Genomic DNA, 22,718 nt, shown 5'->3' with positions numbered 1-22,718 from the left:
GGCTGTGCCGTGACTACGGTCTATCACACTCGTCAGTACTGTCCTTGCCTCCTTGTGCTCTCCTGCCTGCATCCATCTGTTATCTCTCATCTTTTTATTTATTTCAATGGATAGTATATATCAACTTCTCATTCATTGAACAACTACATTTGAATCAATCCAAAATCTTCAAGTTAGACACAGTCAGCTTAAGTGGAAAAAATACCTGAAGGTCAGATTCAATTAGAAAGATTCCTAAGGCAATAACAGCATCTCTGCGACGTTCATCTAACTGGAAAACCCCATGGAAATCCACTGGACACATACAGAGCAGTTTTTGTACCTGAAAGAAAGCGGAGGGGAAGACGACTGAAAGTGTCAAAACAACCCAAGAGAACAACAGTACATGCGTCAGAACTGTCTTTCAAAAATCCACCAGCAGACCTCAGGAAAGCATCACAAATAGCTCGACGAGGTAACCGTCATGCCCATGCCCTAGAGCACACCAACCAACGGGCCTGGGTGGCACCAATACAACAGCAAATATTTTCACATCAAAGAACCAAGCTGACAGGCTGTGGTTTTTAAGACTCATTCAGACCTCCTGTGTTTCAGTTGGACAGCACTCCTTCCATCTTCTGGAAGACAGTACCCTCCCTTGGTCATCAATCTTAATGACAGCATCTAAGGGCTAGGAAGGAGCGAAGAATGACAGAAACTAGCAAAAGACAGAAAAATCTCAAGTAGATGTCAAACATTTTTACCACAACACAGGTCAATTTAAAACTTTTCTTCAACGCTTGACCAAGCTGTTTGTTTGTTTTCACATCTCAAGAGAATTTCTGAAACTTTTCAGAGCATCGCATTTACAGAGCTCATTCCTGCATCCCTAGTACAACAAAGCCTTCCTTCCACTCATTCATTGAGCATTTTGGATGTGCAAGAAATATGCAGCAGGCACATATATCATATTTATCAATTCCTGTGAACAAAAACTGGGTAGATAGAACTCAGTTATAGCCGCACCAATGCCTTCTTCATATACAGCACTGAACAATAAACTGTTACCTAGCTGAGTATAGCTTTTGCTCAAATCCTTTTACTATAACAGATCAAGTTTCCAGACCTACTGTTTTCTCACCACTTACCTATTGCTTCACCCCATACCCAGCAAACACAGATCTAAAAGAATGCAACAGAGCCCCCCAAACACTTTGTTTTCCTATGGAACTGTTAAGAAAGCAAAAACGCAACAAGCATATTGCCTTTTTATAAATCTCCTTGATGTTAATAAATATTGCCTAAAACCAACTGTCATAAATACCTATGTTACAATGTCAAGTTACTTCCTATTTACATAAGTCTTTAAACACCCTGCCTTGAAATTTCTGAACCAAGAAACTATTTCCCTAGAGGAGTAGAAGAATCTACTGGATGCTCACTGGAATTTAAGATTCTGGCCTGTAAACTGCCAGACCTCATAATTACAAAACCTGTTAACACAACACAAATAATCCTCTTTCTCAACGTAAAATACAGCAGAGGAAATACGACCTTTGAAAAATAAGTTCTGATGCATGTGTCCCACATCAGGTTAATATTTGCAGTAACACGAGCGAATAACTTTGGCAAGATTTTAACTGCTAATATCATTTAACTCCTATTGTAGTCTCCCAAAACGGGGGCAGGGGGAGGAGCGGGGAAATCCCAGGATATTAGTGAACCAGCCACAAGGCTTACAAAAATCATTCACAGTTGGCTGTCAAACCTATGGTAGATTTCCAGAACAAGCACTAAGAAAAGAAGCCTGCAACAGCTGGCCAAGAACAAGCACCATAGTTTTCATCACCACAGAGCTGTGCTTTTCAACAAATTAGTCATCTTTCGTTATTGCATGAGGCAATTTAGATGTTCAATCACTTCGTGCTCAGAGAAGGCAACTCCCGAAGCACGGGGCTATCCACCTCTCCTCCCCACAGCAGCACACCACTTCACCACGCCAGCCGCTCCACACCAGCGGGGCAGACCCACAAGGGGAGCTGCTCAGATGAAGACCCCCTGTCTAGTGTCGTGTTCAGGACAGGTTTATCTCAATCAGGCAGACTTTACCTCGAGCCGAGCATCGCTCAGATTCAACCACAGACGTGGAATAAAGCAACCAGCCCTAATTAGGCTGAGACTAATTACGCCTACAAGCCAGCTTTCCACAAGCTTCGGGGACTCGCAGCCGCTGCGACGCCCCACGCTCCTGGCGAGGACACAGGGGGCTCTCGAAGGGCTCCGGCCGTGGCTGCCGCGCCGCCGCCTCCCACCGCGACGGTATTTTTGGGTCAAGACGGGCCACGCGAGCAGCCCGCAGGCCCAGCAGCCCCCACCCACGCGCGGCCGCGGCTGACGAGCCGGAGCCCACTCCGCGGCCGCGGAGCAGCCCCCACCCGAGGAGGGCGGCATCCCCCGGGCGCAGGCGAGCTCGCCAGGCCCGGCCTCCCACGGGCGCGGTCTCGGGGACAAACCCCCCCGGGGGCTCTGACCCGCTTTCCTGCGCCCGACAGGGACAAGCGAGGCGGCCCGGACCCCCCACCTCACACACGGCCGCGACCCGCCACCCTCCCGGCCGCGGGGCACGAATATTCCCCACAGGAAGGGCCCCGCGCCCGCCTGCCACAGCGCCCATGATGCCGACCCTTCCACGCAGACTCCACTCGCGTGACGTACACAGACAAACGCAACTCCCACTTGCATGACGCCCCTCCACACACGGCTCCCACGCGTGACACCCCAAGCCCCCACAGACGCCGCCCCCCACCCATGACGCCCCGAGCCCCCTCAGACGCCGCCCCCCAGCCGTGACACCCCGAGCCCCCTCAGACGCCGCACCCCACCCGTGACACCCCAAGCCCCCCCAGACGCAGCCGCGCGGGACGCCCCTCACCTTCTCCAGCGGCGCCGGGCTCTGCACCGCCAGCGACCGCGCCAGCGACAGCACCGTGTTGAAGTAGAAGCCGCGCGCGGTGCCCGTGCTGCTCCCCCGCCCCGCGCCCGCGGAGGGAGCCGCGGCGGCCGCCGCCGCTGCCGCCGCAGTGGTGGTCGCCGCAGCCGCCGTCGCCGCCGTCGCAGCAGCCGCCGCTGCAGCCGCGACCGCCGCGGCCGCCATGTTGTGAGGGAATGCAAGGGGCCGCTCTCCAGCCGTCCCGCCCGCCCCCTCTCGCGATATTACCACTTCCCGCGGGATCACAGAACACCAATCACGCCACAAAGATGGCAGCACCCGCAGAGGCTTCACCAACGGCGGGTTTCCTGCCCCTGCCCCTGCCCCCGCCCCTCGCCGGTGCCCCGTCCTCCCTGCCGCACCGCCCGCCCCCAGGCCCCACTCTACAAATGGGCGCGCCCAGCTCACCCCCTCTCCCCCCTCTACCGCAGTGGTCCCTCCCAGCAACTGCCTATCCCTAGTGGCGCTCCGGTGCGCTCGCCCCGCCCTGGGGGTGGGGGCGCGAGGTGGTTCCGCCCGTCGCGCGGTGGCGGGCGGAAGGAGCAGAGCGGAGCGGGCCGCGGCCTGAGGTGGGGGCTGGGGGGCGAGCGGCGGTGCAGGCCTGGCCCGGCACGGTCTGTGAGGGCTGAGGGTGCCACCGCCCCCCTGAGGCGCTCGCCGCGGACGCTCCCTTCGTGACCCGCTGCTGGCGGCACCATGTCGGCCCTCCCGAAGAGCTACAACCCCTTCGCCGACGAGGAGGAGGAGGAGGCGGTGGCGTGGCCGGCGAGGGGCAGCGGGGAAGCGGGCGGCGCCGAGCGGCAGCGGTACCTGCAGCAGGAGGTGCTGCGTCGCTCCGCCGCCACCGCCGACAGCACCGCCCGCTCCCTCTCGCTGATCTACGAGTCGGAGCGGATCGGCGTGGCCGCCTCCGAGGTGGGTCGGGGCCCCGCGGGGCAGCGCAGCGCCGGGGAGGGGGACGAACCGAGAACAGAGCCTTCTCCCCCCGGGCGGTTGCGATGTACCCGGGGTACATCTACTCCTGCGGGGCGCGTCTGGCTTAAGCCTCCTGCTGCGTGTGTGTGTGTCTTGGTTTCCCTTTTTCCCTCGAAGGCCTCTGGAAACGTCTCTTTTTGGAGCGGTTCAGTGTTTCGGAGACAGCGCATCCGTCCGTGTTACTGCAGGTTGATCTTCTGCGTGGAGGCGTTTTGGGTTTTGAGGAAAAAGTCCCCAGTTAGATTCTCTCTGCCTCTGTAATACTGAGACTAGGACTCGGCTGTGTTTTCAGCTGCTTTGAACAATTCTTGCGAAGTCTTATTAATTACATTTATGCCTATTTTAATCTGACTAAAAAGTTTTCAGCAGTTTTGTTGACTAAATGAAAAGCCTGCCCTGGAAGTTGTTTGTGATGTGTTCACTTCATCCCGATTAATCACTTCCTTCATTCTTCTGGCCTAGGTTCAGAATAGAGTTTATGCTCGGAGACATCACTCATGGAGGTCTTGTCCATTGTGTCACCTGCTAATGGGATGTTTCCCTGAGTGTTAGTGATGTGGTTGCCTAAACTGACCCAAGAGCATCCACCAACTGCAGCAGAGGCTTATGCTGAAGAGGGTTCTTGGTGGCACTTTTGCAGACTTGCAGTCTCGTGATTTGCTTGTCCGGAAAAGCACAAATGAGGAATCAAGAACTTAGGCTTAACACAGGGCTCGTGGCAAAACTTGAATTGTATGTGTTTGCTGCTTTATTGAGAGGGGAAAAAAGAATTTTCAACTAGAATTCCCCAAAGTTTAGAGAGAATATGAACAAAAGTTCTTTGTTTTGCACTAGTGTTAGCTGCAGGCAGCTCTCCTGCCAGAATTAATCTTTGGATTGTTTTGGAATAGTGTTTGTGCTGCTGAATTAGAAAATAACATAATTGTGAATATTAAAACTTCTAAATTCCGCATGGTTAGTGCTAGCTAAAAGATTATTCCTGCAGTATGAAAAAATTCTCTTTGCATTAATTTCCTTTCATTGTTCTGTTTCTAAATTATCAGGAACATCCCAGTAACATGAAAATGGTCTCCCTTCCCAATGGTGTCTTTCACACTAGAAATAGTTCTGCTTACCCATTTCCCTGCAGTAAACCTTTGTGTTTTCACTACATCACCCATGTGGTGCCATGCGTGTTCCATCAGGAAGAAATACAAATGTCAACTTGACAAAAGGCCAGTACAGAAGATTCCTGGATGCTGTTTGTAGTAGGTGTCAGGAACCTGGTCTTGCGTAGTGATGAGGATTTTATAGCTGGTTAATGCTATGCCTGACTAGCAAGTCTTGATTGAAATGCCCTGGAGGAAGAGGAGTGAGTGAAAAAGCCGTATGCCTTTAGAAATGATCTACATGGATGAAGACACTGTTATTTTTCTTTAGAGTATGTGTTAAATATGTTTGATGCTTCAGTTTATCTTGGCTTTACTAGCTTCTCTTTTTCTGTGAATATCTGTTAGGAGCTTGTACGTCAAGGAGAGGCACTGAAGCGCACAGAACAGATGGTAGATAAAATGGACCAGGACTTGAAGACTAGTCAAAGGCACATAAATAGCATTAAGAGTGTTTGGGGGGGCTTGGTAAACTACTTCAAAGCCAAACCTCCAGAGAGTAAGCCAGAGCAGAATGGAACCCCTGAATATTATGCCAACAGTAGGTAAGTAAAATGAATGTTTTACTTGTTACTTATATCCCACAGCGTCTCTGAAATATCACCAGAAAATCAGAACTTAAAAGATCTGTTGATTCTGCCCACTAAACTTGTGAGATGGTGTCTAGCTCCCTTTTCCCTTTAACTCTGAGAAAAATACTTTTATTTATATTTGTAGCAGTAAGAATAACTTTGTGGGAAATTAATTCAAACAATTACACAAAATCGCACAAGCAATTCAGTCTTCTGAGTTATGCTTATTTCAGTCTTATCAGGAAATCACTATTTTTAGCATTGACATGCTTCATATTAAATATTATATGTATTTCTCTGGCTTCTGTTAAAAGCTGTGAACAAGAATTAGTTGCTGTGAAATTACTGTGTCTTACAGTACTTATTTCTTCAGATGAGAAATTTATGTAAAGCGTGGTAATGCTGCATGGGTTGATTTCCCCGTTCCCTTCCCACTGTATCCTCCACTAGAGGAAAGGAATAGGTTGTCTCCATGATGGGAGATACAGTTTTGGTTTTGATGTCAAAATTTCCCTATGCTATTTTCAGCACTAAAGAGATCGGTTCTGCTTTCACTGAAAACAAATGCTAATAGTTTGTTATAAAGGCACATTTTTGGATCAGGTCTAACAAATTTGCTGCTCTTCTATAAATTTGATACCTGTTCTTGCTTGACAAATTCAGAATGAGGCCTGTGGTCTGTAGGAATGTTTTCTTTTTATTCTCTTTATTACTAGGTTAAAAGAAGCCATGATATCTAGTAAAGAACAAGAGTCAAAATACCAGGAAAGTCATCCAAATTTAAGGAAGCTGGATAATTCAGGTTTGTTAACTTTGTTTTACACTGAATGACTGACATCAACATGGGGCACAAACTTGCACGGTGGGGAAGGCAGAGACTGCTGACCTGTGTTGCTGCCTAACATCTGGAGATTTGTATCCCAGCCATTGTGGCTTTGAGTTCTAGGGAATTGTTTGCCCTAAAACTCCTTATACCTGTGCTGAAGATACGAAATTTTTACTTGGGTACATATTTTATTTAGCCCTTCCTGGGGGGGGGGGTTATGCTTTATCCACTACAGACTTTAAAAGCATCTGGTGCCTATATTTGCTCAGAGGAGACTGTAGCCAAGAATCCACACAATGTGCAGGCAGCCTTGTCCTCTGTTTGCCAAAATGTTAACTTATATGCTCAGAGGCTTTTAACCATCATTTGTCATAGTTTTAAGATAGGTTTTCCTTGTGATTTCAAATGTGGACTATAACCCTTCATACTAAAATCTTACTTGATTCATGCAAGGAAATGCGCAAGGTTTAGTCTTGTTCCCCCCTTTCACAACGTGGTAACTTCTGTGATGACTTCTATGGACAAAGTGACTGTTCCCTCTTGAAGTGAGGTTCAATTATTTAGTTTTGTAAGAGTGAAAAAATCAGCAGGGTATCTTTATAGTTGTAGTTCTGTAAGTAAAGAAAAGCTGTTTGGTAACCTTAATCTCCGTTCTGCTCCAGTCTGTCCAATAGAGGGCAGAAATAACTCTCTAGTGGCTTGACCTGGGGGAGCCCTAACTACTGGTGAGAGTTACCAGCCTACCTGCTTTGGGTGGCTGGCTCAGGGGGGTTTTTTCACTTTTTTTTCTCTCAACTACCTACCAGAACTACAAAAGGCAGCCCAAGAGTGACTTATTGTAGCTTAATAACTGTTCATCTTGAGTGCCCTATGGATAGTGGTGTTGGACTGCTTTTGATACTCCTGCTAACAGGTTATGTGATTACATGGCAGCTGTGGTCAGACTAATTTTTAATAGCCCTTCTAAAACTTTAAAGCCTCTTCTTGCTAGCTTTTTATTATATAATAGTCTGTATTTTATACCCTTAACAGACAATGATTTCAGCAAAGCAGATTTAGTTTCTTCAGTGCAAAGGGATTCCTATCCGAAGAACCAACACCTGCGAGCTTACCACCAGAAAATAGATAACAACTTAGGTGAGTAAGAAAATTGAAGCTGGCTGATGTAATACAATTTTCAAGTTTTGGTTCTTAAGCCAGAGAAAATTACTAAGTAATACATTGCCAACAAACACTTTTTTGTGTAGTTCGCATGTGAAATTTGATAATAAAGAAAAACAATGTGCGTGTGCTTGTATTCAGCGTTCCAAAACTGTCTACGTGGCAGAATCCAAAGGTTGATTGAAATACACATTATTTGAATGGTAGAATGCTGTTGGATATCTGTGGGTCAACTACTTGCAAATATTAATAACAAATCTGAGTTAGAAATGCATTTTGTGTGAAACCAGCTAGAAACAAACTGGCTAGGATGCCTGGAATAGTATAAAAACCATTATTGGATCAATACTTCAACTCTTCTGCAACATGCTTGTGCTTTAGAAGTAGTTAGGTATTAACTGTCCCTGAGGAAAGAGACCAGGGGAAGAAAAACCACACCAAAAGCATGAGTCCTCTTAGATCAGATATTGACAATAAGAAAAACACTTACCAAATGCGAATATGCTAGCACACCTGGCATTTGAGTGAGGAAGTGGTGCTGAAGTATCCCATAACACTTGTATTCAGTTTCTTTGAATTGTCTGCAAGTTGACTGGAATATCCTGGGGACAAGCAGGCTTATTCATCCATTCTGAAAATACCTGAAACACAGACTAGTAATATTAATGCTGCTTCAAATTGACATCCAGATTATACCCATATGGGTACTCACTACCCCTTTGTCTAAAGCTTGCCACTTACATGAAAGATGCATTCACCTTGCCTAACTGACAGTTACTAAATTGTACATCAGTTTCCACCCAGAGAATTTACAACTTGTGCAGCTTTTGAAATAAACAAGTTTTGCAGAAAATAGAAGAATTGAAAGGCACTAAATATTTAATATGTGAATTTGCTGTGTTTCTTTTATTGCTTCCCAAAGCCATTCAGCTGACTTTCTTTTCCTTTGTTCTGTAGGATATATACAAAGTGCCTCTTTGCTTACATGTGTCTCTGTTTAGCTGACCTAGAAAGAAGAGATTGGAAAGAAATCAGAAAGGAATAGATCAAAGAGAAATAGTCGAGCATAAAGAGTTAGTGGAAGCACATTTGTTCTAATCCTAAGCTGTGCAAAACTTACTAGCCTTAGAAGCATTTAAACTAATCAACTTACAACAATTGCAATATTTGTCTTTGTAGCCAAATTAGAAAATCTAGAAATTGGATTTTTCCATCTAACTGATTAAGTCTTCAGTGTATTGTTGATATCTCTGCATGAAGTTTAATGAAAAACAATTGAGGTAGTGAGCATATTGTGTATATGGAGCTGAGAAAAGATGTACCCGGTTTTCTATAAAATACATTTAAAAAAGTAAAAACTGCACTACAGGGTATGTAATTTTATAAAGATACAATTTAGTTTTAAACATTTGTAATGATAGAAGAAAGAAGGAAGTGATTATTTCTGGTGGTAATGCGGCAAAAGTATTAAAATATCAGTGTTTCCACTATTGGAGAAGAATGCTCAGACCAGAGCAGTTGTAACTAACGTTTTCTAACCCTGGGTTTTGCAGAAGAGGGCATCCTGACAGTGTCAGTTTAAACAGTATGCTTTGTGCTGCTTTGATTCCTTATGGTCCCTCTCCTCGTTGACAGATGAGATGTCTTCTGGGTTGAGTCGTCTGAAGAACCTAGCTCTTGGCCTGCAGACAGAAATAGATGAGCAAGATGATATGCTGGATCGGCTAACAAAAAAAGTAGAGACATTGGATGTCAATATTAAAAACACTGATAAAAAAGTCCGACAACTGTAAAGGATTTCTAGATATTTTTTTTTTGTCCAGCGTCAGGTCTTCTTGGACATCTCAACCGATCTCTTAAAAAATCGTGGACAGTATATTTCTTTTTTCTGATAAGTTATTGATTTTGTTGTCATTAAAATTGCCTAATCTTAAATGCAGCGTAATACCTTAAATTTCTTCTTAATGTACATGGGAAAAGTGCATGTTGAGGAAAATCTCTCAGCACTTAGTAAATGCTTTTGTGCGGGATACCCTGCTCAATTGTATAACTGCGTGTCATGTGCGTGGAGGAATTTGCAATCTACAAAGCTTCAGTGTCCTTGGCCTGGGAGCTGTGATGAGAAAAGTAACTGCATTTTGCCTCTGTTTTGGGGAGCGGGCAGGGGGAACAGAATGTGCTTCTTTGTTCAGAACAAACGTTGCTAATTCTGTTTACCTACAGCTATTTTAAATTCTGAGAAAATGGCGATTTCCAGCTGTAAAAATAATTCAAAGTGACTGTTCTCTGGCATTTCTGGGGCTTAAGGAATGAACTGTTCTGTGGAAGCTGTAAAACATCGAGGGTGTCGTGCAGTAATGGTGATATCCTGCACGTGTTCCCTTTCCTAAGATGACTTTTGCTAAATGGTCAAGCCACAAACTTTTTACGGTTTTTATGTTTGGGTCACCAAATGCTATCACCTTTACAGTATTTTCAGTAAAGATCTCTATGGGTATCTTATGGTCTGCAAGAAATACTGATTGACAGTGACCCAAAAAGTTTGGGTAACAAAATCAGGACTTAAACATATGTGCTCTTAAAGATTCTTTTCTAGATATTGTCACCATCTGCTTTTTTCCCTGCTCTTTCTCAGCTTATTTGGTTAGGTGATTGTTTGAAAAGTAGCTTCCATTTTAGAAATGCAGAGTTGGTCTGATATTGCAGATAGGTCATAGGAGATTGTTCCTTAAGTTAACATTTATTTCAAATGTGATTAGGGATTGAGCAGATGCTGTGTTTTCCTGAGTAATGTGACTGTTTTTAAGAAAATCAGTTATGGTTCATGTACTTCTGCACTGGCTTGGCAGGTATGAAAAGTTCCTGCAAATGAAGAAAAGCTCAGAAATGTTTTTGAGTCTTCCCAGGTACAAGTTGAGCCTTCCAATTTGTTTATTTTTTAAGTATCACTGTAGAACAAAATTACAATTCCACTCCAGCCTGAAGAGGTGACAATGAGAACTTGCTGGCCAACTTGAAAACAAGTTATTTTGGTTTGGAGAGGCTGAGTGCCTTGTGTCAGTATTGCAAAAATCACTGTCACGAATGACAATGAGTGGCTAAGAAGAGATAGTTACTTTTTTGAGCTGGTACCACTTTCTTAGGAATTAAAGGAAGACTGTGGTGTTTAAGGCCATCAAGCTTGTATCCTTCATGAACATCACGTTCATACCCTCCCCTTTCTTTTTTTTTTTTTCCAAGGGATTTGTTATCTTGAGCTCGCTTGCTAAAAGTGCGCCCAATTGTTAAACTTGAGCCTTTCTTGTTTGACTGTGTCTCCTGAAAGTTCACTTGTAGAAAAATAACATCACTAAAAAGCTACAGTTCTTGGACATAGTATTATTGTAAAAAATAATATTCCTGGTTTTACTAGCAGAGTTGTGAGTTAGATTTAAGGTGAGCCTCTGTTTCTCCTTGTTAGTGATGTCATTGATTTCAGTCCCTAAAAAAGTTTCATGGGGACAGAAAACTTAAAGCTATTGAGTACCTTTAATTGCTCTTTAATTTTCACTTTGTCATTTGTGCTCATTTGGAACCATAAAAACCCCTTATTAATAATGATGTATCATCTAACTTTTGGGGTGTATACCAGGATTAATTCTCTCACGTTCTTAGAATATTGATGAATGATATGATTTAATGTCTCAAGATGGTTGATACATTTATTTAGTAAATGATACAATCATTAGTTCTCAAAATGTTAAATACCTCAGTGGAGGAAGATTGAAATTTTGATTATACCTGGTTTAGTTTTATTTGACTTTCTCCTTTTAATAAAAAGGGTGAAAAGACTTGTATTTTTTCTTATGCCAGTGCCAGTTATCAGAAACACTTGCATCTTAGAAAGGATGGATGCATTCTCTCCAGAACAGAAAATACCAAAAAATTGCCTAGTAATCAATAGCACTCCTTTTAGTGTGAAACTGCCTTCAGCTGTGTGCAGCTGCTTCACCACTACATTTTTTCCAAAGTAAGACTTTGGTAGCTAGAATGTACGCTGAGACTTTCTCCGCTAAGTTGTGGCTAATGGAGGAAAAATGTAGCTGGAGGATCTAGTTGTGTTACGTGTAATAAGAAATGTGGAGCTTGAATCCAAGCAAAAGATTTTTGTTGATTTAAGAGTGAAGTGTGTTGCCTTTCTGATGGAAGCTATTCCATTTTTTTACTCTATTTCACAAAATGAACTCAAGTTCTTGGTCAACTGTTTAGTTTATTAGCCTTATGAGATATTTACTCCATCCTGGATATCTTTGATGCCTTTAAAAACAGGCAGGGAAGGGGAATAAAAAAAAAAAATTAGTTTCTCCTTTGAGAACCTCGCAATCCAAGCAGCCTAGAAAACCAGGTTCTCGGCCATGTGGAAGCTATACAGAGGTCTAACTTCTTGTTTCTTCTAATGATCCTGTTCACTGTCTCAGTGATGTATGTCTTTGCTTAGGCTTTCCTGCTCTATTTATTATTTTTGTTCTGATTTTTTTAGTGGCCTTGTTTTAAAGGATTATTTTCCACATTGGATTTCTGTTGTGGGGAAAAAAGATTGTGCATGAGTTTAAATTAATTTCTGCTGCAAACGGAATTCCCTTTCTCAGCTTTCAAACAGATCCTTTACACTGATAAAGAACGGAAGTCTGACTGACATGAGGAGGCAACACTGTTTTGTAATAGTGATTAATTTTTTTTTGCTTGTTAGAATAACTTTCCATCCTGCAGAAAGGGGAAATTTAAAGGAAAACCAGCAACGCACATGATTTTTACCTTTCCAGGAAATGTCATTTTGCATGTGTTATGAAGGACTTATTTTGGTAGCTTTTATTACTGCCTCCTGAGATAAGAGGTTTTTTTCTTCTTGGATACTGTTGAAAGACTTACTTTGTGTAGGGTATAGAACTTCCAGAAGAAATTTAATTTGCACTGAAGCGCTAACTTGGTAAGTTAAATGATTTTGTCTAAATATTCATGTTGGCATAGGAATTGATGTCCTTGCAGCAAAATAGCTCAGGCTAATTTTATTCTTATTGGCTTGAGTAGGAGTTTAATGTTAAGGTCAGAAGAAGATTTAAAAAAAAAAAATTAAAAAAATTTAAGTCTTCTTTATAAAAGGTGATTTTCTTTCTTAAAGTTTGCTAATAAATTCTGAAGAGATTTTAAACACTGGGAAGTAGCATACCCTTTGTAACATAGATAAAAGAAGACATACTCTAAAAACAGCAAAGAAAAAAGAATGGGAATAACCAGTATCTGACTACTAGATTCCTAGGTGTACTTGCTTTTTAAATTTCCTGAGCATTGAATTAAATATTGTAACAAATGTTGCATAGCTGATTTTTAGTCTGTACTACAAAGATTTGTTGCTGTGCTGAACTCTATTGGCCTGTGGAAATTGTTGAGACACTGTGGTGGTGGGGTTTTTTTCAATGTGCGAAATTAATCTGAAATATTTTGCTACCTAGTAGTTTTTGTGATGTTGTTTGAGTGGTGAACTAGAAAATACTTTCCAACCACTCTGCCTTCTGAACAAACAGATTTTTGTAGGCGTTTTTACAAGCATAACATCATGTGGAGAATATGTGTTAATTTTGACTTTGAAATATATGGGGCTTAATTTTCAAAATCCCAGGGAGTGATTATTTGTGTCTATGGCTTTTTTAAATAGTACTTTAATTCTATGCCACCCAGGTGTACCACTTTTTATACAAGTCAAATTGAAATAGCTTTTTCTTTTATTCAATGCTAAACTGGACTGTAGTTCGACAATTTAGGAGATTGAATTAAATGAGTGTTGAATGGTCAGACGGTCAATAAAGGTGCTTACTATTAATGGAGAGTTTTTGCATTTATTTCACAAATTCTTTGATTACAACTTCTTTGACACTTCTTTACCCGTAATAAGGTCTGTTAAAATGCTGGATCGACTCTGTTAAAGTTGTGCCAGAATGGAAATAAGTTTGCAGCTGGTGGGTTTTGTTTTCTGAGAATAAAAAGAGGGTATTACCTTTCTACTTAAGTCTTGAGTGGATTCATTTAGATCCTGAAAGAGGAACGCAAACAGGCATTTATTTTTGCAAAACTTTAACTTGTGTTGATAAAATAATTCAAGATATTGCTTGAAAAGTAATCTTGCCATAGTGCTTGGTATTCTCAGGAATATCATAAACCGGAGGTATACGTGAACAAGGCAGGCAGAAGAGGAGTAGGGCAAACCAAAATGTACCATCTTGAAAACTTAAAACCAGCAGGTATGTAACACTCCTGTGTGGTCCCAAATTTGGTGATGGCAGAAAACTTCCAAATGTCCTGACCGTCAGTTAGGTTCTTATCTGTATATGAAGGGAGGAACTCGATGTCTGGAAATTTTTTTGTAGTAGAGTTTGATTTTGTTTGATACCATAAAGCAGAGATTCAGAAGTGCTGTTACAAAAGCTCTGAAAAGGGAAAGTCAATATGCTAGAGAGATTGACAGGTTTTTAAAAATTCAGATCACTTTGTTTTGCTGCCTTGTGCTAAGCATTCTTCAACAAACGGGAACTGAGAGCTCTTCATCTCTGCACTTTATTGTTGCATATAGAAAAAGCAAAATAATGCCGACACATCAGTGGAAGATGGTAGAGAATGGAGCAGTGCAGTGGATTCTGGATCTCTGCCAGAACACTCTTGGCTTGCTCTGCTTGCATAGAGAATCGGTTTCTGAGTCTTAGAAGAGAGTATTTCTCACAAATCTGTTTGTGGCTGGTCAGGCATTTCAACCCTTTTGTGTTTTCTCAAGGGCTTCCTCGCTTACAAGGCGGTCCCTGCCTTTCTGCGAAATGAGGCAGGGAAGGGGAGGTAAAAGGTGCTCGTGCAAGTCTGTAAAACCAAGCCGAGCAGGTGCTGTTGGACTAAAGGACCCCCATGCTGCTGCCTGCCTCTTTCCTTCTTCCCTGCTTCTGAAAAGAGGTTTGGTTCTAGGAGGGACTTCTACAATTTTCATTTTGTTTTTGTAGGTTGTTGGTTGGTTTGTTTCGTTCCAGATAAATATATTACATATTCCCCAAATGGGAAAATATGAAGAACAGCTGTATTGGGGCCAGAACTGAAGGCTTGCTTGGTAAGGCTGACTTGGAAGAAAGGAGGGAGGTGTCCCCAGAATAAACAGGCTGCCAAACTGGGAAAATCCCTGAATGCCAGGCAAGGTTTTCTAAATAGAGTGACTTTGGAGCCCTGCCTCAGCTATAAAAAGTCTAGATGGATTGTGACTTTGCTGTTGGTGAGGCAGAACCTTCTAGAAAATGGGCTTTGAGCTTTAGATGTTGCTATTTTGGGGGAAACTGGACCTCTGGCATCTTCATTCTAGAGGATCCTTCTTTTTCCTCCACATTGATTGTAAATCTGTTCTTTCTGTTAATGGTTTGCAGTCATTTACCAACGGTGAGCTCTGCCTGCAGATCAGCACTCTGAAAAGCCTCTACAATTTCTGTCGCTTGGAAGAAGAAACCTTTGCCCAGCTCTAGCGCATCTCTCAGCCTTCCAGGGTCAGCTAGGGCAGCAAGAGTACGAAGTGTGCCACCAAGGCCATGCTGTATGTGTTAACACTTCGGTGCAGAAAGCAAATGATAGTTTGGAATGTGTATGTCAGGTGCTGGCAGGCCTAGAGAGTGGCAGACACTGCCCCAAACACTTTATAATTTAAGAACAGGCATGTTAGAGCTGTTGGGAAAAATTCTACAGTTTAATTATTTTCCTTTGGTTTTACTTAACAAAATTTCTTACTGATATTATGTATTTTGTAAAATAGGTAAAGTCTGGGCTCTTTATTCCTGATTTAGTCTCTTCCTACATTCAATGGAGTTATTAATCAACCAGCTTGTTTTGTCTCACTGAACATTTCCTATGTCTTTCCCAATTTCTTCCTTGTTCTGTCATCCTTTAAATTCACCCACTCTCCATCCTATCAGAAAGAAATAGCTAACAGGAGAGCTTTTCTTCAATATGCTGTCATCAGCGTATTAATTTTGCCAGTCCTGATTGAGTTCAAATTATGTAGGTACTAAAATTGATTTGCTTGCCATAAGATTTGAGCCCCAGATTTCTCTTAGAATTCCTTTGCAGCCCCAGTGTGTGTTTACACCTGAGGTTTGTTGGCTAGGTGGTGTTTACTGGCTAGCGTGCTTGGGTGCAGGAATTTCCTTGTGTGAAGTAACTGAAAAGTGTGGTGATACAGTCTGCTCTTGGCTTCCAGTAAGATCCACAGTAAGTTACTGCATACCAACACTCATAACATCAGGTCTTGATAGTCTTAACTTTATTGCCCTATTTTCACCATTGCCTTGTGTCAGGATTGGCCAGTCTGTTTACATCTCTGCCCTCTGGTCCTCTCGGATGATGATGACAGGATGTTCCGTCCCTCTCTGAGTGAAGTCTAGGCACAGAGGCAGCCAAGAAATCCAGCAGGATGATACAAATGGTGAGGTTACAAAATAGTTGTGTAAGAAAGCAAAGATTAAAACCCACTTGTATCCACCTGCCCGTGGAGAAAGCTTTGTGAGGGAGGGACAGCATCAGCCTGGGGTTTTTTTTTCTCCTGGAATAATGCATGCAGGATGACCAGGACTGAATGTCCAAGCACTGGTTACTTGTAATTTGACTTTTGTGGAAAGCCAAGAACTTTTAAAGGCAGGAATTTGATGGAGACTGAGACAATTCCAGATTCAAAGTTCCGCAGCCTTCTGCCCTGAAAATATTTACGCTGCTAACCATGCTGCAGAGGAGACCTGTGAGTCATTTTATTTGCTTCATTGTACATTGTTGTGGTACAGGCTGTTGACATTTCTGGGATTTATTTTTATTCCCAAAGCTACACACAGCACTATAGTATAGATAGGAGCTAGCAGCATTTGTCAGTGCTAATCCTTAGTCCCTGCCTTTGGGATTCTCCCCATCTCACCACTCAGAATGGCAATACAAGCACAGCCCCTGACAATGCAGCAGCCTGCTTTGCTATGGCCAGCCTGCCAGCTGCCACCTCCCACCTCTTCTCCACATCCTCCATGTTCGGTTGTGACTGAGCCAGATGGAAAACATTAATTAAAACCTACTGTATTGTGATACGGAGAGAAGGACGTTCTTTCCTAAATGACATAGTTGCGGTAACTCCATGATGGGTCGCTTCTTGTTGGTACGTGTTTAGCAAGATCTAATGAACTAAAACTGAACTGCAACATTAAGCAAAGTGCAGGTGTGAATACTACCTTGTCGGGTCCTGTTCTCAATGCACTGACCTGATTAAGCCACTGAACAACTCTAGTGTGCTACGAACTGGCATTTGTGGCGCAGCAAAAGTAGCCTTGTTCTCAAAGGCGTCAAAATGGCCTTTGAGACACAGAAGTGCTTCAGTGAGTCTTCTTTCTCCCTCTCCGAATTAGGTGGCAGAGTCTTCCCAGTTGAGCAAAAATATCATGGGGAACCTTTGTGCTGAATTACAGCAGAAAATACTAAACAGATTTCTCTGCTTTTTATGCACATGCTTCCTCCTAATGCTCACTTGTGCCGATCGGGAATATCCTCCCATACCAGTACAGCTTTCAGAAGTGCATGTAAGTTGTAGTGTAGCTCCTCTATCTGATCTTTCGTCACTATGGACATTGAAAATTTTTATTTTCCTTAGCCATATCCCTCGGCAATTTTATGTGCCATCCAAGCAATGCATTCATTGAAATTTGTGTGATTTAATAATTTCCTGGCACAATGATTCCAAAACATGTGGGAGGAAAACAGAGAAGGATTTTTTTCAATCTCCAGGTGTTTATTGCCCAAATCCTTGCTCTTGGCCCTTCTGTTGGGCTGCATTTCAACTGCTGCTTCAGTGTGGCGTCTGAGAGACAATGTGGTCAGACTGTCATTGTTGCAGCTGGAGGCAGTGGGAGGGAAGCTCATTCTTAGGAATCTGATGCCCCTGACTGCTCTAGCATTTCTAGTTTTGAATTTCTGGAGCTGTTTTCCTTTTCATAATCTCCATAAGCTAAATAAACACTCTTTTCAATTGCCTACTTTACTAATCACTGTTTGAAATGCAATATTGAGGCCTTATTCCCCACTCAAGCAAACATGTGCTATGCTGAGTTTACAGTGGCAGCCTGCCAGAAGCCTGAGGGCTTCACCTGTGTCCCAGTGAGGTAAGATGAAGAGCACCACCAAAGCAGCTCTTCACCGTGGGATACAGCCAGTTTCCGTGTATCACTGGACACCAGCAGGTGGTGGCAATGACAGAGCAGTGGGGTTTGGGTGTGTTAGAAGGCAAGAAGCTAGAGCCTTGATTCAAGAATGTACCCACTTAAACAGACACATATTTGGGTGTCACGTTAAAACCATTAAACTTTCTTCTGCCTTTGGAGTTAGGCACATGTAGATGTATTGCTGAGTCAGTCCGGCTGTGTTAATGATCTGTGTGAATTTCCAGGGAATGTCTCTCCTTCTCCAGGGGTCTCAATGTCAGGGTGGTGAAGCCAGGTCCTGTAAGAAGAATTTTCATTTGGTATTTGAAAGAATCATTAATTCCAACTTACTATTCCTTGCAGTAGTGATAACATTTGAAGTGACATGTAACCTTGTTACATACCTGCCCAAAAGTACTTAAGATGAACAGTCTTAAGAAAAGGAAGAAAACTTCTGATGACAATCTCAGATGCTCTGTTGTTTGTGTTCAGTCATCTGTAGGCCATGTAGAATAACATAACCTAGTTTTATTTTGACTCTCATCAACTGCTCTGCTGCTTTAGTACCTCTGTCTGTAGTACGGAGTGACTGGAAGATTGCCAAGTAAAGGAAGTCTGTGTGTGAACAGCCGGGAGGGATAATATGGAAATCTGGTGGAAAGAGGCAATTAAAGGCAGTGTTGAGATATAATGGAAAATAGACAATATTGAGCCTCATCAGAAATAAACAGCAGCTACTGTACAATGTCTCTGAAGTGAACTTTGTTACTTTAAATAACCACATTCTACAGAAAACAGATGGATTATGAAATCTGTGAGCAGACTTCCAGAAAACAGTTTGGTCTTTGGGAACATGTCCATGTTGATGTTCAGCGTATCCTCCTGGCACAAGGGGACAAAAGGCTGCTTCTCCCTGCTGTTGTATTTACATAATACAGAGAGGAGCTGGAAAGTTGGATAACTTGCAAGCCAAATATAACTGAAAATAATACTGCATGTCATATGTAACTATGAATGGAGATGAATAGAGAGGAAGTGATACCCAAGATAAGCAGTATAATAAATGCTGCCTTGTTGCTTCGTAACCCAACAGCTGAGGAGGTAACACACCAGTGAAACAAATCAGGAAGCCCTGCCTAATCAAAGGGACCATGCCGATAGCTCACCAGAACCTTGGTATCACCAGCAAATCCAACTGCATCATGTTTTGACAAGAGTAGGTAGACTGGGAAGAGACAGAGCATTCCGAAATGTTTAACTTTATATTAGAAGTGAGGATGGGTTCAGGCTGTATTTTAATCCTACGGCCTAGATTTAACCACTCTTGTTTTCAAACAAATGATCAAAAACCTCCACGCAGTTTCCTGTACTCTGCCAGACATTTATACAGGCATTTGTTCGCTCGCTTTGTGAATGAGTAGGATCGGTCACAGCCCAGACATAGCAAATCAAGCGCCTGTTCGCAGACACAAACTTGGCAATATGCATTAACTGAACATAGTTCTTGCATCAGGCAACACACGTGGTGTCTCAGTCATATTCTGAGCTAGAAGAGAAACATGCAGATACTTAAGGATCTTTGGGAGGCCCTTGAAAGCGGTTATTTCTTAGCACTTAACTTGTTTCTTTCAATTCTTTAGTTCTCCTCTTCCAGCATAACCAAAGAAACAAAAGAAGAGCTGCTTATTCTTAAGAGTTACATTTCAGGCTTAGTGAAACGGATAGAAACACAAAGACTCTGGTTGAGTTGGAGCAAATGACTTGTGGAGAGCTAGGATGAAAGGGAAAACTCTGACACTGGGACTAGAAATCATTCCGTTGCTTCCTGGCTGCAGTATTGCATGGTGCAGAAAGAGGGAGGCAACTAAAAGCTACTGCATAACTGGACCTCCACACATTCTTTTTGAAATTAGTACTTTATTAGATCACATTTTTCCATGATGAGGACCAAAAATCTGCAAAGAAATGCAACCACAAAATGCTAAATAAATGGTTTAACTAGTACTTTGTATGCTTTCCCTTTAATTTTTGTGTTTGCTAAAGATATTCAACATATCTGGAAAAGCACAGTTTGCCAAAAATTGATGTAACTTTTTTTATGTTGCAGGGCACCTTTCCAGCCCTTAGAAAAGCAGGAGGTACCAAATACTCTTTAAATTCAGGAAGATCTTTCTAAAAAGATAGGTATTTCTAGAAAGATTAACTATACTGTAAAAAGATAGGATTGTAGATTCCCTCTGGTGCTTGTTAAGACTGTCTCTGCACAAGAGGTTTTCTCCCTTTATTTAACGTCCCTCATACAAGTAGTATCAGTTACACGGAAAGCACTGGCACAAAGGGGCACAGCTGTTTTAATCTTGTGTCACCTAAATTTATTCTAGTGACAGGGTAGCAAAAGTGCTTGTATGTTGCTTCTGCTAGCACTGGCAGGAATTTTTTTTAAAGGTAATTTAGACATTTCATTGTGAGGACTTTGAGCATGTAAGTCTGTGCTTACCTTCATTTTATTCTAGCTCAGCCGTCTTGCTTGTTATTTTCTCAAAACTCTAAAGGGTAGCGAACATGTATGGTTGTTGAACCTCTCCAGGAAACTTTTTTGTGTTGTGTTCATGTCTTGAAAATTCTAGTTAAGACTGAAGTTCCAGAAAAGCCAGTCTATTGCGTTCAGGTTATATATGTCATTAAGAACCGTGAAATGCAGAGAACTTCCATTAGAACCTGTTCCACAAACAATTCAAGACAGAGAAAGCAAGGAGTGAGTAAGAAAATGAGGGTGACTTTTATCTTCAGCTTCCTGAAATCCTACAAGCTGATTGAAAAAACCCCAGGGCCATTGTGTTACATAGAATAGCATTACATGGTTTAATAAAAACCTGGTTTTGAAGGGGAGAACATAGTTCAGGAAATAATGGTGGTTTTGGGAGGGGATTTCTGAACGTACCTTGAAAATTAATGCAAAGGTACGCAGAAAAGCAGGAATTCGGGCATAAAGAAAGGAAACAAAAATATTTAATGAACAATAAAAGTAATTCAAGAAGGTGCAGATCTTGGTCAAAGATTTTTTTTCCATGATTTAGGTTGACTGCTTCATACATTTGCCAGTAAGGGCTGAACTCCCACTTCAGCCATTCCTTCTCAACAGAAGTATCTCTCTGCTCTCTGGCTGACTATTTTCATGAAACTTGCAGAAATCTAGTATCTTTGAGCCTGTTCCTCTCCACCACATGGGGCTAACCCTAATCCTAATTTGGCCAATGGTCTCAAAACTTGCTATGGTGGGGAAAAGGAAACAGGCAAACATAGAGGAAGCACAGTCATAGAAGACTTGTTTCCTTATGGATATGGGGAAATTCATAGCTTATGGATTTAGAGAGTGCTTCTTTCCAGGATTAAGAAAGGGGAAATATATTGTAAAGGCCCTATAGAAAATTAAAAGTCCCTTTACCATCTGCAAGGTTTGCTACTGTAAGATGTACTGGGGTTTCTGCTTTTCTTGGCTTTATTCTATTTCCTGAATAGTAGAATAATGCTAAGAAAATGAACACTGAGGTTTCCCTGTCAAGGGTCTATTTCGAAGGAAATAGCTAAAAGGCCCTAACAGTCAATATATTCAGCATTTCCTGAATCACCCTATTACTCTACAATTAGAAAACATTAGCTCATTCAGTCTTGTTGTAGGACAGAGGTAATAACCAGAAGACCCCTCCAGGTCTTTTGTTCTCATATCCTATTTATGCACACTTACTAGTTATGCTCCTAAATGGTATTTAGCCACCCAGACCACTTAGGCTAAGATTTTACTTGGTCTATTGATAATTGTAGCTTGGTTTCTGTCATTCCAGAAACAGTGAAATTAGCAATAGATGCGCACTTGGTTTATCTGAGCTACCTCACTTCTTTCCATTAGTTATATTTTCAAAGAACATGTTCACCCTCTATCCACTTGATGGATGAGCTGCCAGAGAAAACACTCTGGAGGAATTCGGCTCCTAAAAAGGTTGACGTAGCAAGCAGCCCTGACCCATCTGTCATGATTTGGAAGACAGGCGCTGACTCCCGTGCCCTTTATTTGGCTTTACGTCACTGACCAGCAGACCTCTGTTTTACAAGGCTGGGCTGGAGGAGCTGCAATTTCAGCTAAGATACTGCCAGGCAGGTAATTCGGCAGCTGCGCCGCAAACCCTGAAGAACGCAAGTGCCCAGAGAAGAACCAAACGACTCCATGAGTGCACCGAGAGCATGAACGTCAGCGTGCTGCACAAAGACAGACAGCAATGGCTTCTTTAAATGGAAATGCTTCGGGGAGGAAAGACAGGCATATTGTTTGCAAGTTACAAGTAAATTATGTATCATCATGGTATTAGCCCTGTGGGGAATCTAAAGACCTCCAGCCTGCACTGCTACTGCCTCTAGACACTTCTGTTCGTTTTGACATTAAATGCCATCAGAATCTATCATCTCCAGCAGAGCTTTTCATGCACCAGGAATACATGATGGGGCTTCATATACCAAACTAAATTCATAAAGTGACCTTTATCAAGAACGTGTCAGGAGTTAAATCCACCATAACAGGGGATTTCCTTTAAATGCTAAGCATGTACAGCATTCTCCTACCAGAGAATGAAGTAGAGGGAATTTAAACATTAAACAGTTATGTATTAAACAACTCTGCAACAGAATCTTTACATGTCAAATAATTTCTTCCAAAACATTACATTTACAATTTTTACCAGTCTGCTCTCAGGAGCTTGCGCAATGACTTACAAAAACCACAGAAGAAACTCATCCAGAGCCTCAGAGTGCTGTGTATGACCCAGAGTTATGTGTTCAATAAGAAGAACA

General features: G+C 42.4%; 2 protein-coding genes across 3 annotated transcripts in view; one reads left to right on the top strand and one right to left on the bottom strand.

The window, feature by feature from the left end:
- PI4KA (phosphatidylinositol 4-kinase alpha) overlaps positions 1–3,133 on the bottom strand; it is a 62,975-nt gene extending 59,842 nt beyond the window's left edge. The window contains exons 1-2 of the mRNA XM_086474342.1: positions 2,912–3,133; positions 206–322 (exon numbers count right to left, since the gene is read on the bottom strand). Of these exons, the coding sequence (XP_086330468.1) occupies positions 206–322; positions 2,912–3,133 (339 nt within the window). The remainder of the gene's footprint in view (positions 1–205; positions 323–2,911) is intronic.
- A 531-nt stretch (positions 3,134–3,664) lies between these two features.
- On the top strand, positions 3,665–9,585 carry SNAP29 (synaptosome associated protein 29). 2 transcript variants are annotated; one of them, XM_086474337.1, is made up of 5 exons: positions 3,665–3,883; positions 5,440–5,636; positions 6,380–6,465; positions 7,543–7,626; positions 9,286–9,585. In XM_086474337.1, exons 1-5 carry the CDS (start codon positions 3,665–3,667, stop codon positions 9,441–9,443), a joined length of 744 nt encoding a protein of 247 aa, XP_086330463.1. In that variant the 3' UTR covers positions 9,444–9,585. The 2 variants fall into 2 exon arrangements, with proteins under 2 accessions (XP_086330463.1, XP_086330462.1); XM_086474336.1 differs by having other exon boundaries at positions 7,522–7,626.
- The last annotated feature ends 13,133 nt before the right edge of the window (positions 9,586–22,718 follow it).

The sequence above is a fragment of the Leptosomus discolor genome, chromosome 16 (assembly GCF_034619465.1).
Source record: "Leptosomus discolor isolate bLepDis1 chromosome 16, bLepDis1.hap2, whole genome shotgun sequence".
In the NCBI taxonomy this organism is placed as follows: Eukaryota; Metazoa; Chordata; class Aves; order Leptosomiformes; family Leptosomidae; genus Leptosomus; species Leptosomus discolor.
Note: the sequence above shows the minus strand (reverse complement) of the source record. Positions and strands in the feature narration are given on the sequence as shown.

Excerpts from the sequence above, each read along its gene's own strand:
- SNAP29 (XM_086474336.1), top strand. The coding sequence starts at position 3,665 with ATGTCGGCCCTCCCGAAGAGCTACAACCCCTTCGCCGACGAGGAGGAG. Across the intron at positions 6,466-7,521 it reads AAGGAAGCTGGATAATTCAG|ACAATGATTTCAGCAAAGCA; the intron begins GTTTGTTAACTT and ends TACCCTTAACAG. Across the intron at positions 7,627-9,285 it reads GAAAATAGATAACAACTTAG|ATGAGATGTCTTCTGGGTTG; the intron begins GTGAGTAAGAAA and ends CCTCGTTGACAG.